This window comes from Diadema setosum, chromosome 19, assembly GCF_964275005.1.
Source record: "Diadema setosum chromosome 19, eeDiaSeto1, whole genome shotgun sequence".
NCBI classification, from domain to species: domain Eukaryota; kingdom Metazoa; phylum Echinodermata; class Echinoidea; order Diadematoida; family Diadematidae; genus Diadema; species Diadema setosum.
Genome location: NC_092703.1, coordinates 1,731,196 through 1,747,817, shown reverse-complemented (window position 1 = coordinate 1,747,817; position 16,622 = coordinate 1,731,196). Strand labels below are relative to the sequence as shown.

At 35.4% G+C, this 16,622-nt stretch overlaps 1 protein-coding gene across 1 annotated transcript; it reads left to right on the top strand.

The window, feature by feature from the left end:
• The first annotated feature begins 410 nt into the window (after positions 1-410).
• Positions 411-7,261, top strand: LOC140242879 (uncharacterized). The gene is made up of 4 exons (XM_072322627.1): positions 411-424; positions 1,979-2,017; positions 5,170-5,260; positions 6,365-7,261. Exons 1-4 carry the CDS (start codon positions 411-413, stop codon positions 7,259-7,261), a joined length of 1,041 nt encoding a protein of 346 aa, XP_072178728.1.
• Positions 7,262-16,622: the final 9,361 nt, after the last annotated feature.

Below are 16,622 nucleotides of genomic sequence, written 5' to 3'. Positions count from 1 at the left end.
TGCATGGTATAAGGATGATTGTATGGGTCTGTCTACACAGATTATACCAATATTCAAACCTATTTGTTTCCAGGACTTTGTATTTTAAGTTCGAAGCACCATTTTTTATTAAAGGCCTGTACTTAACAAGCAAAATCCAAGGCTATATTGCAAGTCACCCCATCAGAATTTTGTATCTAATGTGAGTGAGTGATGTAAATGTGAGTGAGTGAAGTTGTAAGGAAGTGAGTTATATTATGTTCTTTTGTATAAGCTGTTTACAATATCACCAGTGTGTTGTAAATATATAATCTCTATTTATAATATTTTTCTGAGTACATTTCGTTATGTTTGTTGCTTGTGGGTCACTAAATATCTCTTGAACAAACCATTTATTATACAGACTATGGCTGTTAAAAGTGTGGAGCATAATGACGACGGACAGGTAAGTATATTTCATAACTTCTGTCATATTTAGTAATATCTAATGTAGGCTCAGTAGGTCCTACTTTCTTAGTGAGAAACCCATATTTCCATTCTTTGACATGAAGAATACATTCAGCTGACATGAAAGATTGCTATATTGGACAAAATCAAGGAAGTTAGAAAATCCAAATTAATCATCATTTTATGAAGTATTGACATTGTTTACAGTTATTTCAAATCAAACAAGATCATACTCTTATAATTTCCTTGCATACATAAATTACCATTAGCAAGATACAATACTTGTGGATTAAATATTATTTAGCTGCGATGGCCTTATATGTTGAAAACTAAAAATCGACCATTTTCAACTCCAGAAAGAGTTGTAAGGCGTTTTCAGCAGTAATTCTTATCAAAGGTATGATTTGATTCATTTAGAATAAGATATTTTTTGCAAACTCATGGAGCAGATGGACACAATTTGAAGGCACATGCATCATTAATGTCACACTTGACATTAAGTCCACATTGCCTCCATTTCTTTAATCCTCGAGCTTCATGTATGCAATCTCTAGAAACTTATTACCGGTACCAAATTGATAATCTATGATTATGTGAATTCAGATAGTATAGGTGCCTATGCATTAATTGGCTGAAAGCAAATAATGGCAAACATGCAATCAGAGTGATGCATTATACATGACATTTTAAAGACATAGAATTGCCTTTTGTTTTTTATCTTGTTTCAAATCTATGCTCCACATGAATAGAAATAACCTTGCAAAATTTGGAATTGCATGTTGTATTCAATCTCCCCCGGCCATATGCTATCATGCCACTAGGTATAATTCTGTACTGGGCAATGTTGATTTCATTTTACTTACACATTAAGATGTGAACTGTAAGCTTTTAACTTCCAATGATTTATCGATTTCACTTTCAGGGAAAACAGACCCAGGATAATTGCACTGCTGTGGAGAAAAAAGCACATGTATGTATTATACTGATTAGGTCATTCTATATCATTTGATTGGACAATACATGTATCTTATGAAATAGGTGTAATTGTAAAAGATATCTTACACTTCTGCAAGATAGTTACTCAGTTTCACCTCAGTCTTCGTGAAGCAAATAATTTTGATATGTATAATAGTGATAATGCTTGTGTTTTCTCTTGTTCAATAGCAGTATTTATATTGTTACACAGAAAACTGAAGCACGGGTTAATCATAGAGCTCTGATAACTGTCATCAAGTTAATTAGCCCTGTACAATCTATGGCTAAAGTTAATGCAATGTTGTAGAAACTAAAGCACTACGAAGTGCCAACTCTATGTATATTCAGGATGCCATAAAAAAAAACTGTAAAAAAGTCATAAATTTACACATATATCATTGATAAGTTTACATAAACTTTCAAAAGTATGCATTGTAATCACATGTTTGGAGATTTTATGAAGTAATGATATCCTGTCCCAATAAATTAGTAGAATCATCCCCACATGTTGAATCTCACCTCTGTGTGGTTACTTTTAACTTGTTTTATCAATTGTGTACATTTTCCCCATTTTCAGGAACATCAGTCTGGAACCATACTTGCCTGGTGGGAAGAGGTATGTAAATTGATTTTGATCAATGTCAGTTCAGTTTGAAAATGATGGACAACATGCCAGTAACCTTTTTTTTTCTCTCTTTTTTTTTCTGTGAAATTATCACTTGCTCAATAACTAAGAGAAGAAGACAGTTCTTCTTATTGTGGATCCTGATAGAAATACATAGTATTGTTAATTGTTTAAAGCCAAAAGGGATTGTATAGTTTTGGTTGAGACCCACCTTCAGGTTTGTAACATTTTTTTTTTTGTGAGACAATGAGAAGCCTCTTGTGAAATGTGAAAGAGCATAATGATTCCAAAAGGAATTCAACATTCATGTGATAAAAATCGGTTTTGAAATGGCTGAGATATCCAAAACAGAGCGATTGATCTTAATAAAAGGTGAAACCCACCAGACTTTTTATTGTGATTGCTGTTTTTTTATTCCTCAACCATCCAAAGATTGATTTTCATTCAAATAAACTTTAAATTCCTGTTATAATGGCATGCTGTGATATATTTCATAAGTGGTTTCTTGATAATCTCACAAAAAGTGAAAAGCCCAATCCTCATCTCCAACAATACTATGCCATCCATTGAAATTATCATTATCTTGCACACTGTTATTTACAGTAACAGCTTCTGTTCCTGTTGTTTCGTATTTGGTATATCTAGTATTTTTTCTTGATTGACAGAAAATAATAATCGATTGACTGGCAAATTATTATTAGTTCCTGTCTGAACACAACCTGTCCCATGTTTACAGGATGAGGATATTTTAGTTTGTACCTCAATCAAATGATTCACTTCAATGCAACTATGGTAAGATTTTCAATTCTAAAGCAAAATGCCCTATAAAGCTTTGCAATCTTAACTTGTCTTTTGCTTAAGTTATCATGGAGTACCCTTGCAGATCCAGACATTTATAGGCTTAAATAGCACTCAGTGTTTGAAATTTGTACCAAAACCACTTTCATCCTCAGTGACACTCGTTCGTATTCTTTGTTATTGTTCTTATGCCAATGTTAGGCACATTGCAAATTTTACTTCAGTCTTTAGTCTACGAGTGCAAAAGTAATTCTATTTCTGGTGGAAAGGAAGAAATAAAAATGTTTTTTTATTTCTCTGCTTTCCACTTTGGTATAAAAGTGAGTAACATGATATCAGTGTTGGATACATAATGACTAATCTCAACTGGTTTGGTTTACAGTTTTAACCTCCTCGTACTTAAAATGTAAAAATATTCAATTGAAACGTTTGTGTGCAAGAGTAATTGTCACATAGTAAATGACAAAATCTGTCTTGTTTTTGCTACAGGCTCAATATGATGGTGACTCCAAACCTAGAAAGACACTGGAGCATCAACAAACATAATCGACTGACTTCAGGTGTGTGCTTTCACTGATTATTTTGCTGTGACTTCCTACTGAAATGCATAGTAAAATTATGAAAATTATTGAAATCTTCAAATTATAAGTACTGTTGGGAAGGTTGCATTCCACTTTCAGATGTGTAATAATTTATCAGATATTATTTATCAGATTATTGGCATCATCAACAATTTGGTGTACTCTCTCTAAAATTTCCAGAACTTTGAGCTACAGCTGAATAACCACTAAACTCACACCACAGGTGCATGACCTAGGATGTCAGTCAAGTTCAAAGTTCAAATTGTAGTTCAGTAACTTTCCACAGATTTGAACTATAACCACGAAGCTGTCACCATAGGTGCATAACCTAAAGATGCCCCAGTGAAGTTTGAGTATGGGTGAAGTCCAATAAGTTCAAACAAAGTTCAAATAGTCAATGAAATGAACATTCATTTTGAAGCAAAAATAATATAATGTGATATGCTCTCAATAACTTTCCACAGCTTTAAGCTCTATCCACAAAATTCATACCACAGGTACATCTATTGAGAATACCAGTCAAGTTCCAGTATACATCTAGGTGAATTCTGATGAGTTCTAATGAATGGTCAGTGGATTTCAACTGACAAGCATTGACCACCAAATTTGTACTGCAGGTTCTGCACCTAACAATGAAAGCCAAGTTGGAATTTTGGCAAAGTTGGACAATGTCAGAGGCCAGAAAGGTCGATTAACTGACCATTGAAAAATTGTATAATCACAAATTGCAATATGTAGGTAAGAAATCACATGGCATTTTCCTAGATGAAAGCCTCAGATGAGATTTTCTTGTAATATCAGGATGAACTACGAGCTGATTACAAGGCATAAATCAATAGACGAAACTTCACCGTTCACCTTCATAGTTTGTTTCAGTATAAACACAGCGTTAGGTCTGTATACATTAAAGTTGAACTCTGGTCATAATGCAAGAGAAACGATTTGGCCTGCGTAAATGAAAACTTGTACTGCCACAGGTCCCATGATAAAGCAGATACGGAGAATTATATAAAGAACTATTTAGACCATACAACGCCTGAGGGAACTGGTTAAAACAAGGAAAAAAACAATCAAATAAATGATACTAGATAAATAATTGATTGCCTAATTTCTTATGCTTCATGAATATGTGTGAATGATAGTATGATGAATATGGTAACTGCTTTCAGTTTCAGAAAGCAGGGGGAATAGTTACTTCCCTTGACATATTTCAGTATCAAGTTGATACAATTTGTAATTTTCATGAACAATTAAGTTTTGTGGAATTTGCTTTATATTTTCGTTTTATTGTTGTCTACACATGACACCATAACTTCTAGTGGTCTCCTCGTCTAGCAGTTCCAGCACCAAAACTTTTTAAATTCAATATTTTTGCATTGATTATTAAATCCTATTTTCCTTGAACTTTCACTGGTGTGTTCAACTAATGTTTTTGCTTTCACTCAATCCATATTTCTCTTTGGTGTTGGTTTCCTTTAAGATGGCTCATCCTCATACCTTACTGTGAAATGTGTTTTATTTGGTATGAGGAGCTATGCTCACATTTCTGATGTTCTACTATCATGCGAAATACAGTCGTAAAGCTATTGAAGATTGACATGTAATCTTACTGGTACACTTGAATACATTATTTCAGAGTTATTTACTTCCAAAGTTAACAAAAAGACTCTAGACTTAAGGCTGGCAATGAATAATATAGTACCAATTGCACTGAGTGTTGTACTACCATATTTGGTGTCACTTTGATATAATGACATTTTATAGGACTGTGGATGTAGACGACAGAGATCCAAGCATTGGTCCGATTGAACAATCATTGCAGACAGGCCATACCACTGGCAGAAAGAGACAAACGGTTAGTAATACTTTACACACAGCTGACTGGAAAATATGTTAAGTATTACTAATAACTAGAAAGTTTTTGAAAAGTTAACAAGTATCAAAGAAAAGTTGAATGCTGTTTACTCTTGTGCCATGTTTGCACGTCCGACTCAGTCAACGGCATGCAAAGTTCGCATATTCTGCTAAAACCGATTGATAAATCACCAAAGGCCAAAGTACAATTAGAGCGTTTCTTGCGATTTGATTCCCGTCACAGGCAGTCACAGGTAGCATGCACTGTATTTTAGAATGGTGATTGACTGTCAAGCCTTGTTCTCTAAGACTGGATTTGCGAGTAAATCATCACTTTCTGTCACTCTTTTGTTTGCTAGACTCATGCCTCTACAATAATGTAGCTACTGGTCATTTGAAAGAAAAACAATCCTAGATATGTCATAGAAATTACATCAAAGCAGAACTTGGCATTTTCTATACGACTTTGCTCACATTATATTGAGGGTAATAGAAATCTGTTAAAGTTAAATTGATTTGAAATAACAGAATGTTTTCCCAAAGCATGCTTACGTTGCTGTCCCAGAATAATGAGACACACAGGGGGTTTACACCGTGGCACACAAACAGTTAACAGATTTCCCCATTATTGTGATTGTTGATGTCAACACATTTATTGAGAGATCAAGCTATTAAATAAAGAAAATAAATTCACAAGAATTTGTGAACCTTTTCTTTAATTCATATCATGTCCGACCTGAACAACACAAGGACATTTCTCTTCAGCATAGTAGCCAATTCCACTGGCTTTTATAGAAGCACAATTACTGCTTGAGATAGTAATACTTTATTGTTGGGCATCTAAGGCTAAGAATGAATGAATAGCAACATAAGCAGAACATGCTGCCTACAGAGAGGCAGCACCCTTATTATTGAATAGAATAGTTATACACAAAGTTTACAAGGTTTTCACAAAATTAAAGAATATGGATTTGATGACTATCTTAGACATATATAAAGTAATGTGAAAATCTGAAGAAAAAGAAAGTAGAAGACTTCAAGGTAGTGTTGTTTCAACGTGGCAAAAGTTGATTGACATTTCTTTCAATAAATCACTAAATTGCAGCTAGAACGTCGTGTGTCAGGTCGGACTCTGCAAATGATCACAGCAGGGATTGCGGTTCTGATATGTCTGCTTCCCTGTCCTGCTGCTTCATTGGAGAACAAAATTGAACTGCAGCAAGGATCACCTGGCAGCTTCATACTCACCTTCCCCTGGACTCCTGATGATGACAGCTCTTCCTACTTCACGGTGGCGCTCCTCCCAGACCAACCTTTTTATACATCGGTGCACCAATCACTTGATCCAGATGGTTTGCAGTCAAAATCTCAATTTGACCGTTTCACTCTCAGTAACATGAAAACAGAGAGTGGAATGCAGGTTACAATTGGGATAACAATTGTCTCCTCAGAAGATGGAGGGGTGTACACTGTGACACTAATATTGTATCGTGACGGCATATACGATTCTTCCCTGATATTCAGAACAAAGGTTGAAGTGTATCACCCAATTGGCAAAGCCAATTGCACCCTAGAGGAACATGACAGAGTAGTTTACTGCCGAGCCACTGACGGCAAAAATGCCACTCTTATGTGCCATCAGAATGGAGTCAAACTCCCATGGCAGAAAGAAATGTTCAATGATGGTTATTTCATTCACGGTTGGTTTTTAAATCAATTGAAGAACAGTTCTGTTTTCTGTTGCGCGCAAGCGAACAACACAGAGATTGATGTGGACACATGTAAGGACTTTTTTTGGCCCCCACAGGTGCCTACTGAGCAAAATAGTCAGGTAACGCCTCCCAAAGAGAGTTTGCCTGTAACCACGGACGAGCCTGGTCAAAAGTACCTCAACGGAACTTGTAAATGCAGTTCTGATAATGAGAAACCAAAGTTAGCTGTCATTCTAATTGGGTTGTGCGTATACTTTGTAGTACAGCACATGATGAGTGAGTTTATCTGAAAACCTCGCCCTGCATGTGGGACCATGTGAGCATACATCACAAAACCACCTAAAAGTTGCACCACATGAAGACTAAAAAAGAGCGGGAAAATAAAGAATCTGGTGAATCTTATAGCCATGTGTTCTCCGTGTCTTAAATTACAGTTCTTCCCCTGTGGAATTCATAAATGACTGATTTCTGATCTTTTTGGGAGGAAAATTTTCCAGGGGGGGGGGAGGGGTGGGAGGCTGCTTGAGCTTTCCAATTAATTTCCTCGTTTAATGGATTTTATTCAGACTTGCTAGGGATGTTTAGGAATAGTAAAAATGGCAGGGTCCTCTTGTGGAGCAGTCTCAACAGAAGAAGAGGATGAAGAGGCCAACCTGGATAAGTAAGACCTTATCATTATTATCATAACATACATTCTCTTCCATGTCTATCTCTGCACTATACCTTTCAGTTCACTTACCATTTCTTACTTTTAATCCAAAACACTAGATTATTAGGACATGTACATCACTTAATTGTGTCTTGCACTGTGGCAAAGACAGGGAAACCACAACATGCTTTACACTGTACAACATCAATTTGAGAATTCAGGAAAAAATGTTTCAAACCCTTTGTTTTCTATTGTTTTTGTTAAATCTAATTTCATTGTCACTATGCTATTTAAGCAATTTTCATTTTTGTAGTGTAATCACAAATACATTTGTACTAGTGCTGATAAGTGTTGTTCATAATTCCAGCAATATTAACAATATGTTGGAGTGCGTATATGTGCGTTTTTTAGTACACTTTAATTTCTTTGTTTTCTGTTATCGTTTTTAGTTGGCTTTCACTTTAAATTGACAAAACACATAAACGCTAATGTCATGACACATATCATAATTGTAAAGTGTCTGAAATGTGTATGTGACATTTGAGGTACAACTGTAGATTGCTTGAATATTGATGCTGTTGCTATGGAGTTTGTGTCAGCATGTAACCTGTTCTGTTTTGGGGAAAGTTCGTTGAATTTTGACAGGAATTATTTCGGTTTCATGTTTTCATACCATATCAAGTTAAAATTCTGACACCTTTGTCAAATTTCATATAAAATTTGCATATGTAGTATCACAGATAGAGGACAAAATTCTCTACAAGACGAAATAGTAAAATCATTTTTGTGTTTTGCCGACAAGAGCCTGATTTTTGCCAGAGCCAGTCACATTTATTTACAATGTAAGACAATCCGTTATGAGAAGTGGCAAAATGAATTAACCTGAATTGACTGTGCAGAGCAGACGAATTTCTATTTGCCAGAAATTGCGTTTTGACTTCAAGTGGTTTATTTTGTTAAAGGTTTGGATGAATATGGGAAGCTATCCTTCCTAGCATACCTTACGTAGGATGCCTTCTGTCGAGTTCTAACGTTTCCGTGAAGTTTTCTTTGTATATTATAGGCCTCGCTTGCTGATTTTAGCGAGAACCTGAATTAAAATGCGTAGATGTTGTGACTCAATTTTGCAAGTAGAGATGTCATAATATACGTGAAGAAATGTCATGATAAAGGACATCTCAGTTGTTTTTAAAGCTTGTCATTGGACGGGTGTCATTCTGGACAGACCACACCATTATCTGAATGCATGTTGTGGCCTCTTTACATTTCATCCTTCGACCTATAAAGGGCAATTCCGTAAATGTGACAACCTCAGGGTGAAATTTCAAAACTCATAGGCTAAACCTAAACTGCATCTCATTTGAAAGCTGAGACAATGAATTGTCCAAATTTGTGACTTTCCATTAGGTTTGACCAAGGTCAAGGTCATCATGCCTCAGTTTATTGAGACATTTCAGATAATTGTATTTTTTTAAAACACAAGGTATACCTGACATTTTGTCTGTATTTCCAGAACTAACTTCATGGAATTGTTTCTTTCTTTATGGTAAAAGTAGTTTATATCCAGCTCTTATAAATGCAATATTTTATTTTTGATTTAATTTTTCTTTTAATGACTAATTGCCACTTAATTGCATTACACGTATGGTTGTGTACGTCCGTCACAAAAAAAAAACTAGGTTTTTTAAGATTTCAGAAAAACAAAGTATTCAACTGATGTTATAATGTCAATCCTAAATAAGCTTTAGGGTATCTACATACTTGTCACAAAATTTTGTTTTCACTCCTGCTAATTAAGTTATTAATGAGCGGTTGGACGTACACTTTTTTGTACGTCCAACCGCACCTAATTTGTACGTCCATCACGGTGTCATATAGCTCTCATTTCCCCATTTCAATTTGCCTAAGCATCTTGTATAATTGTTCTCCTTTGTTGACAATGACTGGAGAGATGGTCAAAATTGTTACAGGGCAGATTAATTAGTTCATTAGTCACTAATTACAATGGAACTGGAATTTAGCTGTCTAAACTTTCTTCATTCATAGAAGTTTGGGCTTTAGTGAAAAAAGGAAGAGTTTTTTTTTCAGGTAATAAATAAACACTGGAGACTGGGTGTTCGTAGATTACCAAGGTGAATCCTTCCCTTGAGAAGTCATGGAATTTGGGGCAAACAATGCTGATGTAGAGGTCAATGTCATGCACCCAGCAGGGGGATTCTGGAGATGGCCAGAGCCAACAGATCAGATATTTTACCTCAAAAAAGATGTTGTCCAAAAAATAGCAGCACCTGTAGTTGCTGGAAATAGGGGTCAATTCAGTTTCACATGCTAGGCATATTGTTTCCAATCACAGGAGGAAGTCAATATATACTGTAACACTTTGCTTGATGATGGCTAATTCAACCACTTTATTTATTTTGATTTTGCAAGGGGAAAATAACATTTATATACATGTAAGTAAACGGCAAATTATCTCAACTCCTCAAATGTTCCAACATTGGACCATGTATGGATCCATTCAACTTCTTATGGTTTGGTGTTTCCTCCCCAGACTTTGCAAAGTTCTTCACAGACGTTTCAGTTGTTGGTAAATTAACAGACTGTTTGATGCATTCATTCAGTCGTGATTATCCATTAATTATTAGTAATCATACAAAGTCAATATACAGTTCCATTCATGTAAAAGAAAACTGCTCTTAAGGAGAGTACCGCAATCATGCATGGCTGTAATTCCAAAATTTAAGAAACAAGGTACACGTATGTTTTGCTTAAACTGTGCTTTTTTTTTCTGAAACATTGTTTTGATTGTTATCATATGAAATGCTCTTTTTGTTTGTTATACATGTGATAATGTGCATGAACTTTACTTTTGTATGATAACCCGCCACTGGATACTTATATACTAGTTCTAACTGTTGTTTAAGACTTTTTAGTAGTATTTCAACTTTCTGTAGTTTCCAGGTTTAAGCCTGATATTATACTCGTGTTACCTCGTATATTGTGCTTACTTACTGTATACATCAATCCTACTATAGTTTTTCATGTGTATGATTACATACATGTACACATCATGACTTAGTTTTCTCTTTGTGTAGAATTAAAACTATTGTATATGAAAGTATTAATCTTAAGTCACACTGTCAGTCCTTTTTAGGTATAGATGTACATTTACCTATTCTTTTTCATTTTCTTTTGCAACCACTTGTTCAGTGTTTGATGTCATGTCAACTCTCATGTAGTACGTACATGATGTGGTCGAAAATATATATATCCATATATCATAATAACTAGTTTGTCTTAACCCCCCCCCCCCACATTTTAATATAGATATTGCCTTAAATGAGTTACTATATGAGGAGTATTGTTAAAATTTTTACTCTGGCTTAGTTTACTTTGGTATGTTCAGGACATATTGCGCGATGGCTCTCAAAATCTTTAGCAATACAAAAAAATGTATAAGATGGAAAAACAACGAAATACAAAGAAAAAATAACCTTGGCTTGTATATTTCTTTTTGATAAATGCCAGCTCATATTAAAGAGAGTGATAGTTAATTGTGGTTACAAATATGATAAAAATGCTCAATTTCCATATGTATAATACATGTACGTCCATCACGGACAAATTGTACGTCCAACCGTGTACGTCCGTCACGATAATAAAACGTAGAATATCTCCATATGAATGAATAAACAAAGCTAGATTTTGGTACCTTGCTGTCATTTGACATCTCCTTCTTACAGTCATACCTGAGTTTGAAGAAAATATCTGAATAAATCACAGAAATTTTTATTTGAAATCAAGAGATTGGAAAACAGCGTCCATTTTTGTACGTCCAACCAGAGGGTGTTTTTCCACATTTTGAAGGTCACAGGAAGGGTGTTGCCCCAAAATTTTATGTGAATGTTTTCTTTTCATAGAGGTACATCTTTTGGTAGGAAAAAAATTGTCTTAATAATATCTGTTTTTTTGTCAAATGTCATTAAAGGCTGTGAAATGTTCGTCCGTATTTACGGAATTGCCCTAAAGTGACATTTTTGTTCAGGATTTACGTGTACAATGTCTCTGTGTTTTTCAACTTACATTAGTTGTAGTTTCAATAAGGGGACTGAATTCATCAATCCTCTCTCTTAAAGCATCCTTCTTTTTGTGTTGTGTCGAGTGCACATAGTTAGCATAATGTGTCCTAGATAGTCGTGTATACGTACTCATATTTCATATACCGCATTTGTCGTAAGCAGAGTAGTGTTTATCTAAATAACTTAGGAAGAAATCGGTAAGAATCTCTGTTTAAGAGAAATTTTGCTTATGAATTATGTTTGGCAAATTTAAGTTGTACAATAAACCTTCACCCATATATATATATATTGTAATCCTACTCGAAATGAAATAAAATTCGATGATGAGTCGAAAAATACTGGCATTGTCTGTTTTCCTTGTAGTGGGAGTGTATTTGTGTGTGTGCGTGTAAATGGTTTGAATTCTATATGACGTGTATGAGGAACGCTCTGTAAAACTAGTAGTCCAGTCAAAATAGGGTTTCACCCACCACTAATTGCAACAGTAGGAATTCCATTGCAGTGCATTTTGTTATGGGCTCCTAAACACCATACTAAAAGTCCCAAGAAATCCAGTGGGGCAAATTGGCTAAATTTGCATGATATGCAAATTAGCTCCCATAATTATAAAAGTGCAGTGTTTCCATGAAAACTAGGCTTCTAGGTTTCAGATTAGAACACCGAAAGTGTTGAAACCTATGTTTGTAATGTCAGTTAGTGCGATGCAAACATGTCCATGCACATACTCTGGACCTCATTTGCATAATATGCAAATTAGCTCCCATAATGATAAAAATACAGTGTTTCCAGGAAAACTATGCTTCTAGGTTTCAGATTGGAACACCGAAAGTGGTGAAATCTATGTTTACAATGTCTGTTAGTGCGATGCAAACATTTCCATGTACACAATCTGACCCTCATTTGCATAATATGCAGATTAGCTCCCATAACGATAAAAAATAGTGTTTCCATGAAAACTATGCTACTAGGTTTCAGATTGGAACACCGAAAGTGTTGAAACCTATGTTTACAATGTCAGTTAGTGCGATGCAAACATTTTCATGTACACAATCTGAACCTCATTTGCATAATACGCAAATTAGCTTCCATAATGATAAAAATACAGTGTTTCCATGAAAACTACGCTTCTACGTTTCAGATTGGAACACCGAATGTGTTGAAACCTATGTTTGCAATGTCAGTTAGTGCGATGCAAACAATTCCATGTACATAATCTGGGCCTCATTTGCATGATATGGAAAGGGTACCGAGCGAACGGAATATTCAAATACTTCAAAGAGTGTTCAAATATGATATTTCAGTTTCTTTTCACCAAAAACAAACTCTACAGCATTAGTAACCTAGCATGAATAATATTATGCAAATTAGAGTTTGCTATCAGACAGATAATGATAGCTTATCCATCAATTACGTAGAATCAAAGTACGAAATTCAACAAGTGTCAACATCTATAACTTGTCCAATTTGTAATGAATGAAATCTATTTGGAGGGTGGTTTATTCGAATCTTGATGATTCAGCTCTTGCATCCTTGAGGGTCTTGAGATATTGAAGATGGCCAGTCAACTTTAGGAAAATCTGTGGGTAGTGCCCAAAGTTACCCCTATCGATCATAATATTATCCCCACGACCATTTACAGAACATGCATCAACCAACGCGATTTCCGTTGTTCTAAGCGTACAAGATTTTTTTTTAAAGTCGTTCGGTCGTCTAGCAAAGAATGTTTTATTTCCATGAAATATAATTGGCACTGACAGCGGAGACATTTTTCTACAATGTGTATATCTTTTTGAATAAAAGGTGGTGCACAGTCAAAGCGACTCGCAGGGAGGTACCCGAATTTATCCCTATACCCTCACGGCCCGGTACAAAACATAATCATACGCACGTGAATACAGCTGTTTGAAGCGAAAAGCCTCTATGACGTCCTTTTTGTTTCATTTATCCAATAAAATTCAGTGAAAGTTATAGAAGAATTATTGTTTCACATTACCTATAAGGTGAAAGTAGTTCACATACGGAGGCAACCACGTCGAGGGTACCCAAAGTTACCCCTTCCAAAGGCAGTCTATGTAAGACATGCAATAATCGTGTACCGACGCAAATACACAATTATGTTCTACGGGTACATGCCTTTAAACAATCCTTCTGGTCCTCTAGCAAAGAAACTTTTATTAAATGAAATTCAATGAGGTTAACAGAAGATATATTGCTCTGCAATTTTGACTTACACTGACATAATTAAAGTGGTGATCATTCGAAGGGAGCCTACTATATGGGAAGTGCCCACATTAATTGCCTCTATACATGACCCTTATAACGCAAATACCAACGCAATTACAGTCGTTCCAAAAGTGCATGTCTTAAAAAGTTTTATGACTATCACTTGAGTTTTATGACTATGTATAAATATTGTAAGGTGCTATACAATCATTATACATTCTTTTCATCCTACATAGTTTTCTGTTCCAAAAAAAAGAAGAAGTGATGTTTATAATTATGTTCTTGTCGAAAAATGAAATAAAAATTGAATTGAATAATTTATTGTATTGAATTTAATTCCTGCCATTACAAGACACTTTTATTTCTATAAAAAAAAATGCCGGGGTAAAGATAAAATAACAACACTGATCTACAATATCTATACAGTACAAAGGGAGCACTATACAGAGAACATCTTGTGGGAGGTGCTCAAAGTAACCCCATGCATCTTAAAGGCAGTGAAAAACATGCAGTATATACAACCGCGAAAAATGTTCCATGGGTACATGCCTCTGAAAAGTTCTTCTGCCTGTATAGCACATACGCTTTTATTTTCGTTAAAATGCAATAAGATAAGGTAATATAGGAGACGTTGCTTTACAATATCTATTTTGTCAAAAGGGTGGACATTCAAACGCAAGCCCTTGGGAAGTGCCCGGATACTCCTACCCTGACCGTCGTGGTCCCAAAACAGGTTAACAAAACATGCATTATATGCTAAAGCAAACTGAGTTGAACATGCATGTAGAAAGTCGTTTTGCCGGGTGGTAAATAAGACACTTTACTTTTCATGATTTTTAAATGGTAGAGACACTGCTTTACAATAATCATTATAGTCAAAGGGATGCACATTCAAAGGCAACCGAGTGGGATGTGTTCAAAATCATCCAACCCCCAGGGCAATATAGGAAACATGCACTGTAAAAACATCGGTGTTAGATTTAACACCAAGGGTGTTAAATTTAACACCGATCAAGTGTTGATAGCAGACCACACCCACAGGTGTAGAAAATGCACTGTGATGGTGATGAAAAGTGTTCACCTGACACTTCGTGGTGTTAATTTGACACTGTACCTGGTGATATTTTGACACTGTACTGGTGTTCATTCAAAAATGACACCACATGGTGTTGATTTGATATTTGTTGGTGTTAATATCAATGGTTTAACACCCGTCCAGCTTCAATAAGAGACCACACCAGCTGGTGTTACTGTGGTGTAAATTTATTTTAACATTTTTTCAAAAATCTAGTATTTTAATGTAAAATTCTTGATCGTCTTGTTTAAATTAAAGATCAACAAGAAGTGCAGTTACTATTAAGAAACTCTTCAGTTTTGTATTTGGAAATGACACCCGGAGGTGTTAATTTAACACCATAAATGAGCACCGAAAATTTAACACCAGCTCGGTGTTCACTATTTAACACCGGACTTTTTGCAGTGTGCACTATACCATATAGCACGAATATGTTCCAATATTCCATGCCTTCATATAGTCGCTACGGTTGTACAGCAATTGCCCTTTTGTTTTCAAGAAATGCAATATAATTACAAGAAGAAAAATTGCTCTACATTAGATATATTGTCAAAAGGGTGAACATTCAAGAGCAATCCCTTCGGAAGTGTCCAAAATTACACGTCCGCTCAAGCCCCGTAATTACAACGCAAGGATACTATGAACCCAAATACCGACGTTCTTTCGTGCATGGTTTTAGAAGTAGTTCCGGCAGTACTGTTACAGCTACACACTTATATCAATGACTGTCGTGGAAATGATAGAAGAAGCATTGCTTCACAATATCTATGCAGTGAGAGGATGCACATTAAATGTCAATCCTGTGGGATGTGCCCCAAAGTACACCACCCTCATGGCAATATAGAAAACATTGAATATCAACGCGAATATACTATATGTTCCGAACGTACATGCTTTCATACTTCGATCGTGCCGTACATCAAGGGCACTTTTGTTTTCAGAAATACATTGTAGTTAATAGAGAGATATCGCTCTACAATATCCATATTGTCAAAAGGGTGAACATTAAAAAACAATCCCTTGGGAATGGTCCAAAGTTACACCTACGCTCACGCCCCCATAAGACAAGACACAGATATTAGCAACGCAAACACCATTGTTCCATAAAGCATGGATGGTTTTTAAAAGTACATGTAGTCCCGGCAATACAGCAAATACACTTTTTATCGATGAAAAGTCATGGAAATGATAGAAGAGGCTTAACTTTACAAGATCTATACAGTGAAGAGGATGCACATTAGATGGAAACCCTGTGGATGTGCCAAATAATATTCCACCCTCACAGCAATATTAGGAAACTTATAATATCATAATAACGGGAATATAATTATATATGTTCCAAACGTACATGTTTTTAAAATTCCATCGTGCCGTATAGCAAAGACACTTTTGTTTCCAAGAAATACAACTAATTGATAGAGGAGACATTGCTCTACATAGATATATTGTCAAGAGGGTGAACATTCAAAAGTAATCCATTGGGAAGTGTCCAAATTTACACCTACGCACACGCCCTTTATTACAAAATACAGATATTAGCAACCCAAATACAGTTGTTCTAGTGTGAGAGGTTTTAAAAGTAGGTCCAGCAATACAGCAAATACACTCTTATATAAATGACAAGT